At 45.6% G+C, this 20,178-nt stretch overlaps 1 protein-coding gene across 3 annotated transcripts in view; it reads left to right on the top strand.

Annotated features, from left to right (window-relative positions):
• LOC112215285 (glucose-fructose oxidoreductase domain-containing protein 1) overlaps positions 1-20,178 on the top strand; it is a 38,426-nt gene that overhangs the window by 12,762 nt on the left and 5,486 nt on the right. Inside the window, exon 1 of one of the 3 annotated variants that reach the window (XM_024374204.2) lies at positions 5,068-7,034. The exons of the other annotated variants lie outside the window; for them this stretch is intronic. Coding sequence (XP_024229972.2) covers positions 6,614-7,034 — 421 coding nt within the window. The 5' untranslated portion in view covers positions 5,068-6,613. Of the gene's footprint in view, positions 1-5,067; positions 7,035-20,178 lie in introns of those variants that run through there. 3 annotated transcript variants of the gene reach the window in all.

Below are 20,178 nucleotides of genomic sequence, written 5' to 3'. Positions count from 1 at the left end.
CAATTTGTTGAGTAGGGTATTGGAGGCTATTTTGTAAATGACATCGCCAAAGTCGAGGATTGGTAGGATGGTCAGTTTTACAAGGGTATGTTTGGCAGCATGAGTGAAGGATGCTTTGTTGCGAAATAGGAAGCCAATTCTAGATTTAACTTTGGATTGGAGATGTTTGATATGGGTCTGGAAGGAGAGTTTACAGTCTAACCAGACACCTAAGTATTTGTAGTTGTCCACGTATTTTAAGTCAGAGCCGTCCAGAGTAGTGATGTTGGACAGGCGGGTAGGTGCAGGTAGCGATCGGTTGAAGAGCATGCATTTAGTTTTACTTGTATTTAAGAGCAATTGGAGGCCACGGAAGGAGAGTTGTATGGCATTGAAGCTTGCCTGGAGGGTTGTTAACACAGTGTCCAAAGAAGGGTCAGATGTATACAGAATGGTGTCGTCTGCGTAGAGGTGGATCAGAGACTCACCAGCAGCAAGAGCGACCTCATTGATGTATACAGAGAAGAGAGTCGGTCCAAGAATTGAACCCCCATAGAGACTGCCAGAGGTCCGGACAGCAGACCCTCCGATTTGACACACTGAATTCTATCAGAGAAGTAGTTGGTGAGCCAGGCGAGGCAATCATTTGAGGGGGGGGGATGACCGCAGCTGCTTTCCAATCTTTGGGAATCTCAGTCGACACGAAAGAGAGGTTGAACAGGCTAGTAATAGGGGTGGCAACAATTTCGGCAGATAATTTTAGAAAGAAAGGGTCCAGATTGTCTAGCCCGGCTGATTTGTAGGGATCCAGATTTTGCAGCTCTTTCAGAACATCAGCTGAACGGATTTGGGAGAAGGAGAAATGGGGAAGGCTTGGGCGAGTTGCTGTGGGGGGTGCAGTGATGTTGACCGGGGTAGGAGTAGCCAGGTGCAAAGCATGGCCAGCCGTAGAAAAATGCTTATTGAAATTCTCAATTATGGTGGATTTATCAGTGGTGACAGTGTTTCCTATCTTCAGTGCAGTGGGCAGCTGGGAGGAGGTGTTCTTATTCTCCATGGACTTTACAGTGTCCCAGAACTTTTTTGAGTTTGTGTTGCAGAAGCAAATTTCTGCTTGAAAAAGCTAGCCTTGGCTTTTCTAACTGCCTGTGTATAATGGTTTCTAGCTTCCCTGAACAGCTGCATATCACGGGGGCTGTTCGATGCTAATGCAGAACGCCATAGGATGTTTTTGCGTTGGTTAAGGGCAGTCAGGTCTGGGGAGAACCAAGGGCTATATCTGTTCCTGGTTCTAAATTTCTTGAATGGGGCATGTTTATTTGAGATGGTTAGGAAGGCATTTAAAAAGAATATCCAGGCATCCTCTACTGACGGGATGAGATCAATATCCTTCCAGCATACCCCGGCCAGGTCGATTAGAAAGGCCTGCTCGCTGAAGTGTTTCAGGGAGCGTTTTACAGTGATGAGTGGAGGTCGTTTGACCGCTGACCCATTACGGATGCAGGCAATGAGGCAGTGATTGCTGAGATCTTGGTTGAAAACAGCAGAGGTGTATTTAGAGGGCAAGTTGGTTAGGATGATATCCATAAGTGTGCCCGTGTTTAAGGCTTTGGGGAGGTACCTGGTAGGTTCATTGATAATTTGTGTGAGATTGAGGGCATCAAGTTTAGATTGTAGGATGGCTGGGGTGTTAAGCATGTTCCAGTTTAGGTCGCCTAGCAGCACGAGCTCTGAAGATAGATGGGGGGCAATCAGTTCACATATGGTGTCCAGAGCACAGCTGGGGGCAGAGGGTGGTCTATAGCAGGCGGCAACGGTGAGAGACTTGTTTTTAGAGAGGTGGATTTTTAAAAGTAGAAGTTCAAATTGTTTGGGTACAGACCTGGATAGTAGGACAGAACTCTGCAGGCTATCTTTGCAGTAGATTGCAACACTGCCCCCTTTGGCAGTTCTATCTTGTCTGAAAATGTTGTAGTTTGGAATTAAAATTTCAGAATTTTTGGTGGTCTTCCTAAGCCAGGATTCAGACACAGCTAGAACATCCGGGTTGGCAGAGTGTGCTAAAGCAGTGAATAGAACAAACTTAGGGAGGAGGCTTCTAATGTTAACATGCATGAAACCAAGGCTATTACGGTTACAGAAGTCGTCAAAAGAGAGCGTCTGGGGAATAGGAGTGGAGCTAGGCACTGCAGGGCCTGGATTCACCTCTACCCCTCGTCAGAGGAACAGAGGAGGAGTAGAATAAGGGTGCGGCTAAAAGCAATAAGAATTGATCGTCTAGAACGTCTGGAACAGAGAGTAAAAGGAGGTTTCTGGGGGCGATAAAATAGCATCACGGTATAATGTACAGACAAAGGTATGATAGGATGTGAATACAGTGGAGGTAAATCTAGGTATTGAGCGATGAAGAGAGAGATATTGTCTCTAGAAACATCATTGAAACCAGGAGATGTCATTGCATGTATAGGTGGTGGAACTAATAGGTTGGATAAGGTATAGTGAGCAGGACTAGAGGCTCTACAGTGAAATAAGCCAATAAACACTAACCAGAACAGCAATGGACAAGGCATATTGACATTAAGGAGAGGCATGCTTAGTCGAGTGATCAAAAGTGTCCGATGAGTGGAGAGGTTGGTTGGGGGTCACGGCGATTTAGACAGCTAGCCAGGCCATCGGTAGCAAGCTAGCATAGGATGGAGGTCTGTTATTAGCCACCTCTTGCGTTCCGTCAGTAGATTAGTGGGGTTCCGTGTGGTAGAGGGGATTAATCCAAATCACACAACAACAACAAAAATAAAAACAATAGATATAGTTATAGAGGCCCAAGAAGAAAATAAATAAATAAATAAATTGTCCGATTGTCTATTCAGATAGCAGCCGATAAGACAGCTAATGGTTAGCAGGCCGCAGATGGGCGTTCAGGTAACGTCGCGATGGAGGAGCCAGCCGGATAACTCCTTCGGGTAGATAACGTCGGCAGTCCAGTTGTGAAGGCCCGGTGGGGCTCCGCGTAGGCAGTAAAACGGGTCCGGATAGGTGACTGCAGCCCAGGAGTGATTGATGGAACTCTTCAGCTGGCTAGCTCCGGAATAATTGATGTTTGCTCCGGAATCGACGAAAGCCGATAGTCACGCGGATAGCAGCTAGCTAGCAGTGAGATCCAGGTATGAATGTCCAGAGTTAGCGGTAGAAATCCGGGTCACATGGAGAGAAAATTTGGTCCGGTATGTTCCGTTCCGTTCCGAGCCGCGCCGTACAAAACAGGCGATAGATATTCGAGCTAAAGGATAGCTGATGACCACAAACCGTGGTTAGCTGAATACTAATGATTTGACAGTAAAGAAGCTAACTAGCTTCTGATTGGCTTCTGGATTAGCTTCTGGCTAGCTCCTGGCTAGCTTCTGGCTAGTTTCTGGCTAGCTTCTTGGAGTTTTTTGCTAGCTTCTTGGAGGATTACAGATTTGAGGTAAATAATACTTTTTATAAATATAAACAGGTGAGGAGGGTTGCAGGAGAGTGTTTTTGAAGAGGGGTTTATGGAAAATAAAAAAAAATGTATGTGAAAAAAGTTGTAAATATATATATATATATATATATATATATATATGTATATACGGGACACGACAAGACGAGGACAAAAGACGTCTGAACTGCTATGCCATCTTGGATGATATGCTCAGCCAAGGTATCTGCTGAGTGGACCCAATATGCTCAGCCAAGGTATCTGCTGAGTGGACCCAATATGCTCAGCCAAGGTATCTGCTGAGTGGACCCAATATGCTCAGCCAAGGTATCTGCTGAGTGGACCCAATATGCTCAGCCAAGGTATCTGCTGAGTGAACCCAATATGCTCTGCCAAGGCAATTTAAGGCTTGATTATCCAGTTGTTGCTGTAGGTTTACCAGATGGCTAAAAGCAAAAAGAGCAATTTAAACCCATCGCTATGGTATCTCAATATATATTGCGTGTGTTGAAGAGGTTATCTGGGGTAATTGACCTCTGATCTTGTATGTTTTTGTTACCTTTAAAGAGGCTGAAAATGGTTGACCCTCTTTCCTTTAGAGAGATATCAGTGTTCTCTCTCTCTCTGTCTCGTGCTTTCACCCTCCTCTCTCGCTCTCTCTCTCGACCCTGAGTGGGAGGATGACAGAGGTCATCACCATGCCAACAATGTGCACCCCCTTCTCTCTCGCGCCAACTGACTCCTCTTTCCCAGTTACCCGGGCCAGCTCATTGTGTTTCTCTCGTCCACTGAACAAGAGGAAGTTCAATTGTAGCCCGTCTTTACAGAAAGGACTGGCAGTGAGGCGAACAATGCAAGGGAAGCTGTGTTTGCCCATAGCTGTTCTATATGCCTTTGCCTTGGGAGTCAGTGAGTCAGATGTCTGTCTCCATTAGTCAGACCTGGCTGAACCCCGTCCAACACCTTTTGGATGAACTGGAACGCCGACTGTGAGCCAGGCCTAATCGCCCAACGTCAGTGCCCGACCACTAATGCTCTAGTGGAAAGCCTTCCCAGAAGAGTGGAGAATGCTGCTATAACAAAGGGGGGGGACCAACTCCATATTAATGCCCATGATTTTGGAATGAGATGTTTGAGGAGCAGGTGTCCACATACTTTTGATAATGTAGTGTATCACTCTGAGAAAGAGAATGAATGTAAGGGGTAGTGTTGTCAGTCAACCATCATGTGGATCGGTCTTATAGGATGATACAATTGGTCAGGAGCCGAAATGTTTTTCCCTCTACTCCTCCCTACTTATCCACTGCTATGTCATCTTCTTTAATGACAGTCACACTCCAAACCAGCCTGTTGTCTCAGGAGAACGATGGGGGTCCTAAAAAGGTCACTTGTTTGTCCCTTTTAATTAATTATTTTCGACAGGGGGTTGTGCATGAGGCTGACCCCCCCACACCCCCACATCTCTCCCCAGTGTTGTGGCCAATTACTCACTCTAAGCTAGGCCATAACAAACAAGTTACTGCTTCAACGTCCCGTCCCCCCACTACCTCTCCTCCAGTGTTGTGGCCAATTACTCACTCTACCCTAGGCCGTAACAAACACGTTACTGCTTCAACGTCCCCCCCCACCACCTCTCCCCCAGTGTTGTGTCCAATTACTCACTCTAGGCTAGGCCATAACAAACACGTTACTGCTTCAACTTAGCCTGTAATTGTTTTGACATTTATACTGACAGATGAATTAAACGGAGTGCGCTTACGGCCAATAAGCACAGCTAATTTTCACAGCGTGTGTCTGATACGACATGCGTTCATTAACATGAAAAATGAACCGAGTGACTGACTGAACAGAATATAATAATGCCTCATCATTCTTCTCCTTTGTGCGGTTCCATGTTTTACAGTACACGTGTAACGTTGTTACAAAGGTGATATATAGTATGAAGGGACGTGTGCTGATTTTAAGTAGGCGGTAGCGGTTAGCGCACGTGGCTAATTGGTCCCTCAGGACTAGAGGCTAGTGGAAGGTTGATCGCCACATGACACCTTGACAGGACATAAATATATTTTGTTAGCCTCTAAAAGGGAGGAAATCACAGGCCTGCAGATTGTTTTCGGTTGAAAGATATACCACTGTATGCTGTTTTTTAAAACGCTAAGCCAGATGTTGTGGTAGCACTGCACCTACCGTCACCTCTGCTGTCCTTTTAATAATGGGTCGGTATCCACCTTCTATGATATTAATGCAACGTAATAGCTGCACTCTGAGCATGTGGGAAGGCTCTGTTTAATGACTCCGCGGGGCATCAGCGGGAGTAAAACCCAGCTCAGTGATGCTAACGCCTTCCATCATCATGGAGATATTCACCGCTCGCTAATGGAGCCCCGAGTGTCATTCAGACCCAGATGCAAATGGTCTGTACTTTTCAAATCCCTCCGACTTGAATATTCTGTTCTAAAAGAAAGTGACCTGAACCCAATTCAAATGCGAGGCTGTTTCATTTGACCCATTTCATACCGCAGTAAAGACTGGTCTGTGACGTGTGAAATTAGTCTTGTGGTAATTAGCCTTGTGGTAATTAGCCTTGTGGTAATTAGCCTTGTGGTAATTAGCCTTGTGGTAATTAGCCTTGTGGTAATTAGCCTTGTGGTAATTAGTCTGGCATTTTTTTTCAACAGGTTGATGCAGATTTTTGACATTTTAAACTAAACCACACTGTTCTCTACTAAATGTATTTTATAACCACCAAAATGTGGACAGGTCTCTTGTTTGGTTAATTGAGGTGGGAAAAAGTCAGTGTGCCAGCACTTATGACCACGAGTTTATGTATTTGGCTGGACGGCTGTCTCTGACATCTCTGCAGCTCTGACATCTCTCAGTAACAGTGTGACATGTAATATCATCTGACATTTAAAAAGGGTTATGTTATGGAAATTGAGGATCAGCAGGATGTTCATGAAGTGGAGGCGAGCCTGGGAGAAAGTGGTTAGTTGGCGAAGGTAATGTTTCCCCACTGACATTAGTACTGTTCCTAGGCCGTCATTGAAAATAAGAATTTGTTTTTAACTGACTTGCCTAGTTAAATAAAGGTAAAATAAAATAAAAAATTAGAGTTACATTTCTGTCTTGTTCTTAAGTGAGAGTAAAGCAAACATTGTTCCGTCCCTGGAGATGGGGCTGTCCGTCCCTGGAGATGGGGCTATCCGTCCCTGGAGATGGGGCTGTCCGTCCCTGGAGATGGGGCTGTCCGTCCCTGGAGATGGGGCTGTCCGTCCCTGGAGATGGGGCTGTCCGTCCCTGGAGATGGGGCTGTCCGTCCCTGGAGATGGGGCTGTCCGTCCCTGGAGATGGGGCTGTCCGTCCCTGGAGATGGGGCTGTCCGTCCCTGGAGATGGGGCTGTCCGTCCCTGGAGATGGGGCTGTCCGTCCCTGGAGATGGGGCTGTCCGTCCCTGGAGATGGGGCTGTCCGTCCCTGGAGATGGGGCTGTCCGTCCCTGGAGATGGGGCTATTTGTCCCTGGAGATGGGGCTGTCCGTCACTGCTTGGAGGGACACTGGAGGAGTCGAGCCCCGTGGAACAATGAGCAAATTAGTAAGCAGAAAGCTCTTTTTAGTTTGATTCTCGTTCGATTTAGAAAGCAGAGGCTGTAGCGAGACTAACTTGTGTTCCTTAGCTCAGTGATTCCTCCCTCTTGTAGTTACTTTAGGACTAATTCAGTTTGGGCAAGCAGCCTTAAAGATGAGATTGTTACTAGGTGTCTGGTTTTCGTCTGTCACTATCCTTCTCTCCTTCGTCAGCTGCTGCGTTGTGTGGATGTGTCCTTTTTCATTTGTAAAAGCCGAAGAACGGTAGTGGTATGATGCCCAGTGTGTTACACACTTCCAGTGTGATACAGTGACGGGTCTGTGTGCCTCTATCATTCAACCTTTTGTGATGAACATGATGGTTAGAGTGGTTCTCAGCTCAACTGTATGTCAGCATTTGCTCAGTAAAATAGTTTTCTATTCTACTGAGCTACAATATAGAGCGTTAGCACAACTTTGACTCAATCCCAGGTTGGAACTACTTCAGAAGTATCTTCTCTCTGAGTTGGAAAGCCTCAATCTATTACTCATTCATGCAATCAAACCTGGATGCATATTTTTATCGTTATCAACCGGTCCAATCCAAACAATAGCCCATTTTTATCTCCCATCCATCAGTGTAAATCAATTAGTGTTTTGAGCTTCTGAAATGGATAAATAAACACTGATTGGACAGAACTTTGTAGCCTCCTTGAGTTCATTGGCTGCTGGGCAAATTACTTTTCCGCCGAGTCGCTAGCAGATGACTTTGGAAGCACAAACACTCCTTATTTTCCTGTTTACTACATGCGCACACAGACTCACACACTGAGTCATAGCACCCGCGAGTGCATGGTGACAGCTGGTTATTTAGTTCCTGTACAACGGCAGTAGAATTCCACTACCTGTTCCACTCTATGAAACTTGGCCTGGGCTGTCCTGTCCCGGGCTGTCCTGTCCCGGGCTGTCCTGTCCTGGCCTGGCTGTCCTGTCCTGGCCTGGCTGTCCTGGCCTGGGCTGTCCTGTCCTGGCCAGGCTGTCCTGGCTGTCCCGGGCTGTCCTGTCCTGGCTGGCCTGGGCTGTCCTGTCCTGGGCTGTCCTGGCCTTGCTGTACTGTCCTGGCTGGCTGTAAATCTGTTGACGCCGTGTAGCCTCAGAGTAGAACACTGATAGCGTCCCAGATGGCAGATCACAACGACTGATTCATATTTTTTTTCCAGACGCTTCTATTTTTTGTCATCCTAAAGTGGAGGGCCATTGTGTTTAGCTGCCTCTCTAAGGTCTTCGAAAGCCAAGTTAATAAACAGATCACCGACCATTTCGAATCCTACTGTACCTTCTCCGCTATGCAATCCGGTTTCCGAACCGGTCACGGGTGCACCTCAGCCACGCTCAAGGTACTAAACGATATCATAACCGTCATCGATAAAAGACAGTACTGTGCAGCAGTCTTCATCGACCTGGCCAAGGCTTTCGACTCTGTCAATCACCGTATTCTTATTGGCAGACTCAACAGCCTTGGTTTCTCAAATGACTGACTCGCCTAGTTCACCAACTACTTCTCAGACAGAGTTCAGTGTGTCAAATCGGAGGGCCTGCTGTCTGGACCTCTGGCAGTCTCTATGGGGGTGGGTTCAATTCTCGGGCCGACTCTTTTCTCTGTATATAGCAATGCTGCCGCTCTTGCTGCGGGCGATTCCCTGATCCACCTCTACGCAGACGACACCATTCTATATACGTCTGACCCTTCTTTGGACACTGTGTTAACAAACCTCCAGACGAGCTTCAATGCCATACAACACTCCTTCCGTGGCCTCCAACTGCTCTTAAACGCTAGTAAAACTAAATGCATGCTTTTCAACCGTTCGCTGCCCGCACCCGCCCGCCCGACTAGCATCACTACTCTGGACGGTTCTGACTTAGAATATGTGGGAACTACAAATACCTAGTTGTCTGGCTAGACTGTAAACTCTCCTTCCAGACTCATATTAAACATCTCCAATCCAAAATTAAATCTAGAATCGGCTTCCTATTTCGCAAACAAAGCCTCCTTCACTCACGCCGCCAAACATACCCTCGTAAAACTGACTATCCTCGACTTCGGCGATGTCATTTACAAAATAGCCTCCAACACTCTACTCAGTGAACTGGATGCAGTCTATCACAGTGCCATCTGTTTTGTCACCAAAGCCCTATATACCACCCACCACTGCGACCTGTATGCTCTCGTCGGCTGGCCACTGCTACATATTCGTCGCCAGACCCAGTTTTCGCTAGGTAAAGCACCGCCTTATCTCAGCTCACTGGTCACGATAACGACACCCACCCGTAGCACGCGCTCCAGCAGGTATATCTCTCTGGTCACGATAACGACACCCACCCGTAGCACGCGCTCCGGCAGGTCATCCCCAAAGCCAACACCTTTTTGGCCGCCTTCTGGTTCTCTGCTGCCTGCGACTGGAACGAATTGCAAAAATCGCTGAAGCTGGAGTCTTATATTTCCCTCACTAACTTTAAACATCAGCTATCTGAGCAGCTGGCCGATCGCTGCAGCTGTACATAGCCCATCTGTAAATAGCCCATCCAATCTACCTACCCCATCCCCATATTGTTTTTATTTACTTTTCTGCTCTTTTGCACAACAGTATTTCTACTTGCTCATCTGTAACTCCAGTGTTAATTTGCTAAATAGTAATTACTTCGCTACCATGGCCTTTTTATTGCCTTACCACCTCACGTTATTTGCACACACTGTATATAGACGTTCTTTTTTTTCTATTGTGTTATTGACTGTGTGTTTGTTTATTCCATGTGTAACTCTGTGTTGTTGTTTGTGTCGCACTGCTTTGCTTTATCTTGGCCAGGTCGCAGTTGTAAATGAGAACTTGTTCTCAACTAGCCTACCTGGTTAAATAAAGGTGTTCTCAACTAGCCTACCTGGTTAAATAAAGGTGTTCTCAACTAGCCTACCTGGTTAAATAAAGGTGTTCTCAACTAGCCTACCTGGTTAAATAAAGGTGTTCTCAACTAGCCTACCTGGTTAAATAAAGGTGTTCTCAACTAGCCTACCTGGTTAAATAAAGGTGTTCTCAACTAGCCTACCTGGTTAAATAAAGGTGTTCTCAACTAGCCTACCTGGTTAAATAAAGGTGTTCTCAACTAGCCTACCTGGTTAAATAAAGGTGTTCTCAACTAGCCTACCTGGTTAAATAAAGGTGTTCTCAACTAGCCTACCTGGTTAAATAAAATAAAGGTGTTCTCAACTGGCCTACCTGGTTAAATAAAGGTGTTCTCAACTGGCCTACCTGGTTAAATAAAGGTGTTCTCAACTAGCCTACCTGGTTAAATAAAGGTGTTCTCAACTGGCCTACCTGGTTAAATAAAGGTGTTCTCAACTGCCTACCTGGTTAAATAAAGGTGTTCTCAACTGGCCTACCTGGTTAAATAAAGGTGTTCTCAACTGGCCTACCTGGTTAAATAAAGGTGTTCTCAACTAGCCTACCTGGTTAAATAAAGGTGTTCTCAACTAGCCTACCTGGTTAAATAAAGGTGTTCTCAACTAGCCTACCTGGTTAAATAAAGGTGTTCTCAACTAGCCTACCTGGTTAAATAAAGGTGTTCTCAACTAGCCTACCTGGTTAAATAAAGGTGTTCTCAACTAGCCTACCTGGTTAAATAAAGGTGTTCTCAACTAGCCTACCTGGTTAAATAAAGGTGTTCTCAACTAGCCTACCTGGTTAAATAAAGGTGTTCTCAACTAGCCTACCTGGTTAAATAAAGGTGTTCTCAACTAGCCTACCTGGTTAAATAAAGGTGTTCTCAACTAGCCTACCTGGTTAAATAAAGGTGTTCTCAACTAGCCTACCTGGTTAAATAAAGGTGTTCTCAACTAGCCTACCTGGTTAAATAAAGGTGTTCTCAACTAGCCTACCTGGTTAAATAAAGGTGTTCTCAACTAGCCTACCTGGTTAAATAAAGGTGTTCTCAACTAGCCTACCTGGTTAAATAAAGGTGTTCTCAACTAGCCTACCTGGTTAAATAAAGGTGTTCTCAACTAGCCTACCTGGTTAAATAAAGGTGTTCTCAACTAGCCTACCTGGTTAAATAAAGGTGTTCTCAACTAGCCTACCTGGTTAAATAAAGGTGTTCTCAACTAGCCTACCTGGTTAAATAAAGGTGAAATTAAAATAAATACAAATAAAAAGGTAGGCTAGTCCTTGGATGCTATCCCTAGATGGTTAGCCTAATGGCGAGCTCTGGTTATTACCTGTGTGGAGTTGAAAACACAACTACCAGCTGAGCTCCATCCACGTTAACATTAGCATCATGGCTCTCTTGTCCAGTATCCCAGGAGAGGTGGTTAACCTGATACGTGTGCCTGGATATGGGCACTCCTCTCTGGGTGTTCTGCTGCAGCTGGGTGTGGATCGATGGTGCATGGTGGGCTGTGATAGCCTATGTGTCCTGTTGGGGGTATAATGTGTGTGTAGTTGGACTTCAATGTATTTCGGTGCACGTATTGGTGTATGGACATTGTATGCAGGAGACACATGCTTTTGTGTTATTGGGGCGTTTAGCATCTTTTATTTTCACTACATATTTTGGCAATATATGCAGTGTGTGTCACCTGCTCCCCATCATTAGTTCTATTCCCAGGGCTTATGTTGCTCCCAACACGTCTACCCTGGACCCTCTGTGAGGATGGGGATGGTATGTCTACCCTGGCCCCTCTGTGTATCTGGTTCTGTGTGAGGATGGGGCGGTATGTCTACCCTGGCCCCTCTGTGTATCTGGTTCTGTGTGAGGATGGGGCGGTATGTCTACCCTGGCCCCTCTGTGTGAGGATGGGATTGGTATGCCTGCCCTGGCCCCTCTGTGTGAGGATGGGGCGGTTTGCCTGCCCTGGCCCCTCTGTGTATCTGGTTCTGTGTGAGGATGGGGATGCTATGCTAATATTTTTTTTCTCAACTGGTAATTGAAGCTCGCCTCCCATTCACCATGAGACATTCTGGGGAGAGACTCGCCTATATCTTCGCCTCACATCCCTCCCCATGACATTCAACACATCTTCACACACACGCAACTCAATAATTAGCTAGGCCTATTGCCACACATGAAATCAATTTCATGTGTGGGGCATTATTGTACGTGTGGGGGGCATTATCGTACCCTCTTCATTGCTGTGTTGGTGTGTGTGGACCATGATAGATCCTTTAGTGATGTTGACACCGAGGAACGGTAAATAGACAGCAATGAAAAATAATAGTTGAACTCTCTTGATAAATAGCATGGTCTACAGCTTATCATGAGGCATTCTAACTCAGGCAAGCAGAACGTTGATACTTCCTTAAAATTAGAGATTGTTAACAGCAGCTGGTGTGCAAAGAGACACACCACCCCCCTTGAGCTAATCCAACGCTGCCATTCTGTCCTGCCGATGCATAGAAAAAACAGCTAGATGTATATAATCCACGTCCTTGTTCAGCCTCGACTCAGAGAATCATAGGATATTACAGTTCTTCAGGTCCCCTTCAATAGGATAGTCTTGAATGGAGCTCGTCCAGTTTATTCTCCTGTGATTGTACGTTCGTCAATAGAACGGAGGGATGAGGTGTTTTATGTACTCGCTAACACAGTTTGGTCAGGGTGCCCGCACGTTGGCCTCTCACCTTTTTCTTAAATCAAATCAAAATCAAATCAAATGTATTTATATAGCCCTTCGTACATCAGCTGATATCTCAAAGTGCTGTACAGAAACCCAGCCTAAAACCCCAAACAGCAAGCAATGCAGGTGTAGAAGCACGGTGGCTAGGAAAAACTCCCTAGAAAGGCCAAAACCTAGGAAGAAACCTAGAGAGGAACCAGGCTATGTGGGGTGGCCAGTCCTCTTCAGGCTGTGCCGGGTGGAGATTATAACAGAACATGGCCAAGATGTTCAAATGTTCATAAATGACCAGCATGGTCAAATAATAATAATCACAGGCAGAACAGTTGAAACTGGAGCAGCAGCACGGCCAGGTGGACTGGGGACAGCAAGGAGTCATCATGTCAGGTAGTCCTGAGGCATGGTCCTAGGGTTCAGGTCCTCCGAGAGAAAGAGAGAATTAGAGAGAGCATACTTATATTCACACAGGACACCGAATAGGACAGGAGAAGTACTCCAGATATAACAAACTGACCCTAGCCCCCTGACACAAACTACTGCAGCATAAATACTGGAGGCTGAGACAGAAGGGGTCAGGAGGTCTTAGTCTCAGTGATTAGGGCCTGGTCCGGGTTGAGCAGTATGTCCTGTGCCTCTAACTTGTTGAAGTATACTGAACAAAAATATGAACGCAACAAGTCTTGGTCCTTACACAGGTGCACCTTGTGCTGGGGACAATATAAGGCCACTCTTAAAATGTGCAGTTTTGTCACACAACACAATGCAACAGATGTCTCAAGTTTTGAGGGAGCGTGCAATTGGCATGTTGACTGCAGGAATGTCCACTAGAGTTGTTACCAGATAATTTAATGTTAATTTCTCTACCATTAGCCGCCTCCAACGTTGTTTTAGAGAATTTGGCATTACATCCAACCGACCTCACAACTACAGACCAAGGCCACGCCAGCCCAGGACCTCCACATCCGGCTTCTTCACCTGAGAGATCATCTAAGACCAGCCACTCGGACAGCTGATGAAACTGTAGGTTTGCAGAACCAAAGAATTTCTGCACTAAACTGTCAGAAACTGTCTCAGGAAAGCTTGACCTGACTACAGTTTGTAATTGACATCAGTGGGCAAATGCTCAGCTTTGATGTCCACTGGCACACTGGATAAGCTTTTCACGGATGAATCCCGGTTTCAACTGTACCGTGCAGATAGCGTGTATGGCGATATGAGGGTGACGTCAACGTTGTGAACAGGGTGCCCTATGGCAGGCATAAGCTATGAACAACGAACACAATTACAGATTGCAATTTGAATGCACAGAGATACTGTGATGAGTTCCTGGAGGCCCATTGTAGTGCCATTCATCCACTGCCATCACCTCATGTTTCAGCATGATAATGCATGGCTCCATGACGCAAGGGATCTGTACACAATTCCCATAAGCTGAAAATGTCCTAGTTCTTCCATGGCCTGCATACTCACCAGCTATGTCACCCGTTGAGCATGTTTAGGATGCTCTGGATTGATGTGTACGACAGCGTGTTCCAGTTCCTGCCAATATCCAGCAACCTCACCCAGCCATTGAAGAAGAGTGGGACAACATTCCACAATCAGTCTGATCAACTCTATGTGAAGGAGATGTGTTGCGCTGTGTGATGCCTATGGGGTCACACCAGATACTGACTGGTTCTGATCCACGCCCCTACCTTTCTTTAAGGTATATGTGACCGACAGATGCATATCTGTATTCCCAGTCATGTGAAATCCATAGAATGAATATATTTCAGTTGACTGATTTTCTTGTATGAACTGTAAAATCAGTTAAATCTTTGAAATTGTTGCATGTTGCGTTTATATTTTTGTTCAGTGTAGTTGGTGTGTAATGAATTTATTTCAATTGACTTGATTTCCTTTAATGAACTGAAACTCAGTAAAATATTAGAGAATTGTTGCGTTTGTTTTTGTTCAGGATGAGGTCAATGTCCTTCCAGGATACCCGGGCCAGGTCGATTAGAAAGGCCTGCTCACAGAAGTGTTTTAGGGAGCGTTTGACAGTGATGAGGGGTGGTAGTTTGACTGCGGCTCCGTAGCGGATACAGGCAATGAGGCAGTGATCGCTGAGATCCTGGTTGAAGACAGCGGAAATCTCAAAATTAAAATTCCTCAAACATGCAAGTATTTCACACCATTTTAAAGATGAACTTGTTGTTAATCCCACCACAGTGTCTGATTTCAAAAAGGCTTTACAGCGAAAAGCACACCAAACTATGTTAGGTCACCGCGTAGTCACAGAAAAACAGCCATTTTTCCAGCCTAAGAGAGGAGTCACAAAAAGCAGAAAGAGAAAATTAAATCACTAACCTTTGATGATCTTCATCAGATGACACTCTCAGGACTTCATGTTATACAATACATGTATGTTTTGTTCGATAAAGTTCATATTTATATCCAAAAATCTCAGTTTACATTGGCGCGTTACGTTCACTAGTTCCAAAACATCCGGTGATTTTACAGACACACCCATAATAAACATTGATAAAAGATCCAACTGTTTTGCATGGAATTTTAGATCCACTTGTCCTTAATGCAACCGCTGTGTCAGATTTCAAAAAGGCTTTATGGAAAAAGCACACCATGCAATAATCTGAGTACAGCGCTCAGACAACAAAATAAGCCAAACAGATACCTGCCATGTTGTGGACTCAACAGAAGTCAGAAATAGCATTATAAATATTCACTTACCTTTGATTATCCCAGGAATCCCAATTCCACAATAAATGTTTGTTTTGTTCGATAAAGTCCATTTATGTCCAAATACTTCCTTTTTGTTCATGCGTTTAGCCGCACCCTCATACTACTCCTCCTCTGTTCCGCGGGTGATGTGGAGGTAAACCCAGGCCCTGCATGTCCCCAGGCACCCTCATTTGTTGACTTCTGTGATCGAAAAAGCCTTGGTTTCATGCATGTCAACATCAGAAGCCTCCTCCCTAAGTTTGTTTTACTCACTGCTTTAGCACACTCTGCTAACCCTGATGTCCTTGCCGTGTCTGAATCCTGGCTCAGGAAGGCCACCAAAAATTCTGAGATTTCCATACCCAACTATACCATTTTCCGTCAAGCTAGCTACCACCAAAGGGGGAGGAGTTGCAGTCTACTGCAGAGATAGCCTGCAAAGTAATGTCATACTTTCCAGGTCCATACCCAAACAGTTCGAACTACTAATTAAAAAAATTACTCTCTCCAGAAATAAGTCTCTCACTGTTGCCGCCTGCTACCGACCCCCCTCGGCTCCCAGCTGTGCCCTGGACACCATTTGTGAATTGATCGCCCCCCATCTAGCTTCAGAGTTTGTTCTGTTAGGTGACCTAAACTGGGATATGCTTAACACCCCGGCAGTCCTACAATCTAAGCTAGATGCCCTCAATCTCACACAAATCATCAAGGAACCCACCAGGTACAACCCTAAATCTGTAAACAAGGGCACCCTCATAGATGTCATCCTGACCAACTGGCCCTCCAAATACACCTCCGCTGTCTTCAACCAGGATCTCAGCGATCACTGCCTCATTGCCTGTATCCGCTACGGAGCCGCAGTCAAATGACCACCCCTCATCACTGTCAAACGCTCCCTAAAACACTTCTGTGAGCAGGCCTTTCTAATCGACCTGGCCTGGGTATCCTGGAAGGACATTGACCTCATCCCATCAGTTGAGGATGCCTGGTCATTCTTTAAAAGTAACTTCCTCACCATTTTAGATAAGCATGCTCCGTTCAAAAAATGCAGAACTAAGAACAGATATAGCCCTTGGTTCACTCCAGACCTGACTGCCCTCGACCAGCACAAAAACATCCTGTGGCGGACTGCAATAGCATCGAATAGTCCCCGCGATATGCAACTGTTCAGGGAAGTCAGGAACCAATACACACAGTCAGTCAGGAAAGCAAAGGCCAGCTTCTTCAGGCAGAAATTTGCATCTTGTAGCTCCAACTCCAAAAAGTTCTGGGACACTGAAGTCCATGGAGAACAAGAGCACCTCCTCCCAGCTGCCCACTGCACTGAGGCTAGGTAACACGGTCACCACCGATAAATCCATGATTATCTAAAACTTCAACAAGCATTTCTCAACGGCTGGCCATGCCTTCCGCCTGGCTACTCCAACCTCGGCCAACAGCTCCGCCCCCCCCAGCTACTCGCCCAAGCCTCTCCAGGTTCTCCTTTACCCAAATCCAGATAGCAGATGTTCTGAAAGAGCTGCAAAACCTGGACCTGTACAAATCAGCTGGGCTTGACAATCTGGACCCTCTATTTCTGAAACTATCCGCCGCCATTGTCGCAACCCCTATTACCAGCCTGTTCAACCTCTCTTTCATATAGTCTGAGATCCCCAAGGATTGGAAAGCTGCCGCAGTCATCCCCCTCTTCAAAGGGGGAGACACCCTGGACCCAAAGTGTTACAGACCTATATCCATCCTGCCCTGCCTATCTAAGGTCTTCGAAAGCCAAGTCAACAAACAGGTCACTGACCATCTCGATCCCACCGTACCTTCTCCACTGTGCAATCTGGTTTCCGAGCCGGTCACGGGTGCACCTCAGCCACGCTCAAGGTACTAAACGAAATCATAACCGCCATCGATAAAAGACAGTACTGTGCAGCCGTCTTCATCGACCTTGCCAAGGCTTTCGACTCTGTCAATCACCATATTCTTATCGGCAGACTCAGTAGCCTCGGTTTTTCTGATGACTGCCTTGCCTGGTTCACCAACTACTTTGCAGACAGAGTTCAGTGTGTCAAATCGGAGGGAATGCTGTCAGGTCCTCTGGCAGTCTCTATGGGGATGCCACAGGGTTCAATTCTCAGGCCGACTCTTTTCTCTGTATATATCAATGATGTTGCTCTTGCTGCGGGCGATTCCCTGATCCACCTCTACGCAGACAACACCATTCTATATACTTCCGGTCCGTCCTTGGACACTGTGCTATCTAACCTCCAAACGAGCTTCAATGCCATACAACACTCCTTCCGTGGCTTCCAACTGCTCTTAAACGCTAGTAAAACCTAATGCATGCTTTTCAACCGTTCGCTGCCTGCACCCGCACGCCTGACTAGCATCACCACCCTGGATGGTTCCGACCTTGAATATGTGGACATCTATAAGTATCTAGGTGTCTGGCTAGACTGTAAACTCTCCTTCCAGACTCATATCAAACATCTCCAATCGAAAATCAAATCTAGAGTCGGCTTTCTATTTCGCAAACAAAGCCTCCTTCACTCATGCCGCCAAACTTACCCTAGTAAAACTGACTATCCTACCGATCCTCGACTTCGGCGATGTCATCTACAAAATTGCTTCCAACACTCTACTCAGCAAACTGGATGCAGTTTATCACAGTGCCATCCGTTTTGTCACTAAAGCACCTTATACCACCCACCACTACGACCTGTATGCTCTAGTCGGCTGGCCCTCGCTACATATTCGTCGCCAGACCCACTGGCTCCAGGTCATCTACAAGTCCATGCTAGGTAAAGCTCCGCCTTATCTCAGTTCACTGGTCACTGTTACGAATCCCTTTTGGCCCGACAGTCTAGGGGGATGGTAATGAGACCCGTAACATATCTCATGCAAATTATTATTGTGACAAAGTAAAAGTGTGAACGAAATAACCACGACAACAGAAATCTACCGTCAAACTCCAGGTTTATTTATAAACACACGGTAATGGGGGGGGGAGCAGGAAAAGGGGCTGAGCTGGACCCAAGGAATGAAACAATAAATATACAAAAACACCCCTAAGCTAGACTAGCCTACTTTAACAACAGCTAACTAACTAACCAAAAATACAGTGGGTGGTCCGCCCAGTTCTAACTAGTGTATTTAACAAAGTTTACCTACGGGTAGTGTATGCCCATGGGCGACTTGGTCTTGTTTCCCCCTTCTCCCACCAGCAACAAACAAACACCATAACCAAAACAATACTCACAGGGGATGACAAAGTGCTATGGAGGTGCTCAAACAAAAGAGAGGTTAAGACACAAAGCGAGAGTGAAACACAGAGACCTACAGACATGGCATTTACAGAGAGATTGAGCTCTAGAGCAAACAAATGATGGGGTTTTTAAACCATGGGAAAGGAACTGTGATAGGGTAGGAAACAGGAGGAGGTGTGTCTTCTGATTGATGATTGATTGTTGACTGATTGGGGAGTGATGATTTTCACCTGTGAGGGGAGAAGGAGAGAAAAGTACACAGGATACACACACACAGACACAGGATACCTGTATCCGTAACAGTCACGATGGCAACACCCACCCGTAGCACGCGCTCCAGCAGGTGTATCTCACTGATCATCCCTAAAGCCAACACCTCATTTGGCCGCCTTTCGTTCCAGTTCTCTGCTGCCTGTGACTGGAACGAATTGCAAAAATCGCTGAAGTTGGAGACTTTTATCTCCCTCAACAACTTTAAACATCTGCTATCTGAGCAGCTAACCGATCGCTGCAGCTGTTCATAGTCTATTGGTAAATAGCCCACCCATTTTCACCTACCTCATCCCCATACTGTTTTTATTTATTTACTTTTCTGCTCTTTTGCACACCAATATCTCTACCTGTACATGACCATCTGATCATTTATCACTCCAGTGTTAATCTGCAAAATTGTAATTATTCGCCTACCTCCTCATGCCTTTTGCACACAGTGTATATAGACTCCTTTTTTCTACTGTATTATTGACTTGTTAATTGTTTACTCCATGTGTAACTCTGTTGTCTGTTCACACTGCTATGCTTTATCTTGGCCAGGTCGCAGTTGCAAATGAGAACTTGTTCTCAACTAGCCTACCTGGTTAAATAAAGGTGAAATAAAAAATAAAAAAATCCAAACTCATGAGGCGCGGGCAAGTCCAGGCGAAAGTTAAGACGAAAAGTTCAGAGTTACATTACAGTTCGTAGAAACATGTCAAATGAAGTATAGAATCAATCTTTAGGATGTTTTTAACATAAATCCAACCGGAGAATTCCTTTGTCTTTAGAATTGCAGGTCGCTCTCATGGGAGCGCGCGTGATCAGCTCATGTCACTCTGGCAGACCGCTGACTCAATCAGCTCTTATTCCCCCCTCCTTCACAGTAGAAGCCTCAATCAAGGTTCTAAAGACTGTTGACATCTAGTGGAAGCCTTAGGAAGTGCAATATAACCCCATAGACACTGTATAGTCGATAGCCAAAGACTTGAAAAACTACAAACAGATTTCCCACTTCCTGGTTGGATTTATTCTCAGGTTTTTGCCTGCCATATGAGTTCTGTTATACTCTGACATCATTCAAACAGTTTTAGAAACTTCAGAGTGTTTTCTATCCAAATCTACTAATAATATGCATATACAGTGGGGCAAAAAAGTATTTAGTCAGCCACCAATTGTGCAAGTTCTCCCACTTAAAAATATGAGAGGCCTGTAATTTTCATCATAGGTGCACTTCAACTATGACAGACAAAATGAGAGAGAAAAAATTCAGAAAATCA

The sequence above is a fragment of the Oncorhynchus tshawytscha genome, linkage group LG16, assembly GCF_018296145.1.
Source record: "Oncorhynchus tshawytscha isolate Ot180627B linkage group LG16, Otsh_v2.0, whole genome shotgun sequence".
Lineage (NCBI taxonomy): Eukaryota > Metazoa > Chordata > Actinopteri > Salmoniformes > Salmonidae > Oncorhynchus > Oncorhynchus tshawytscha.
Note: the sequence above shows the minus strand (reverse complement) of the source record. Positions and strands in the feature narration are given on the sequence as shown.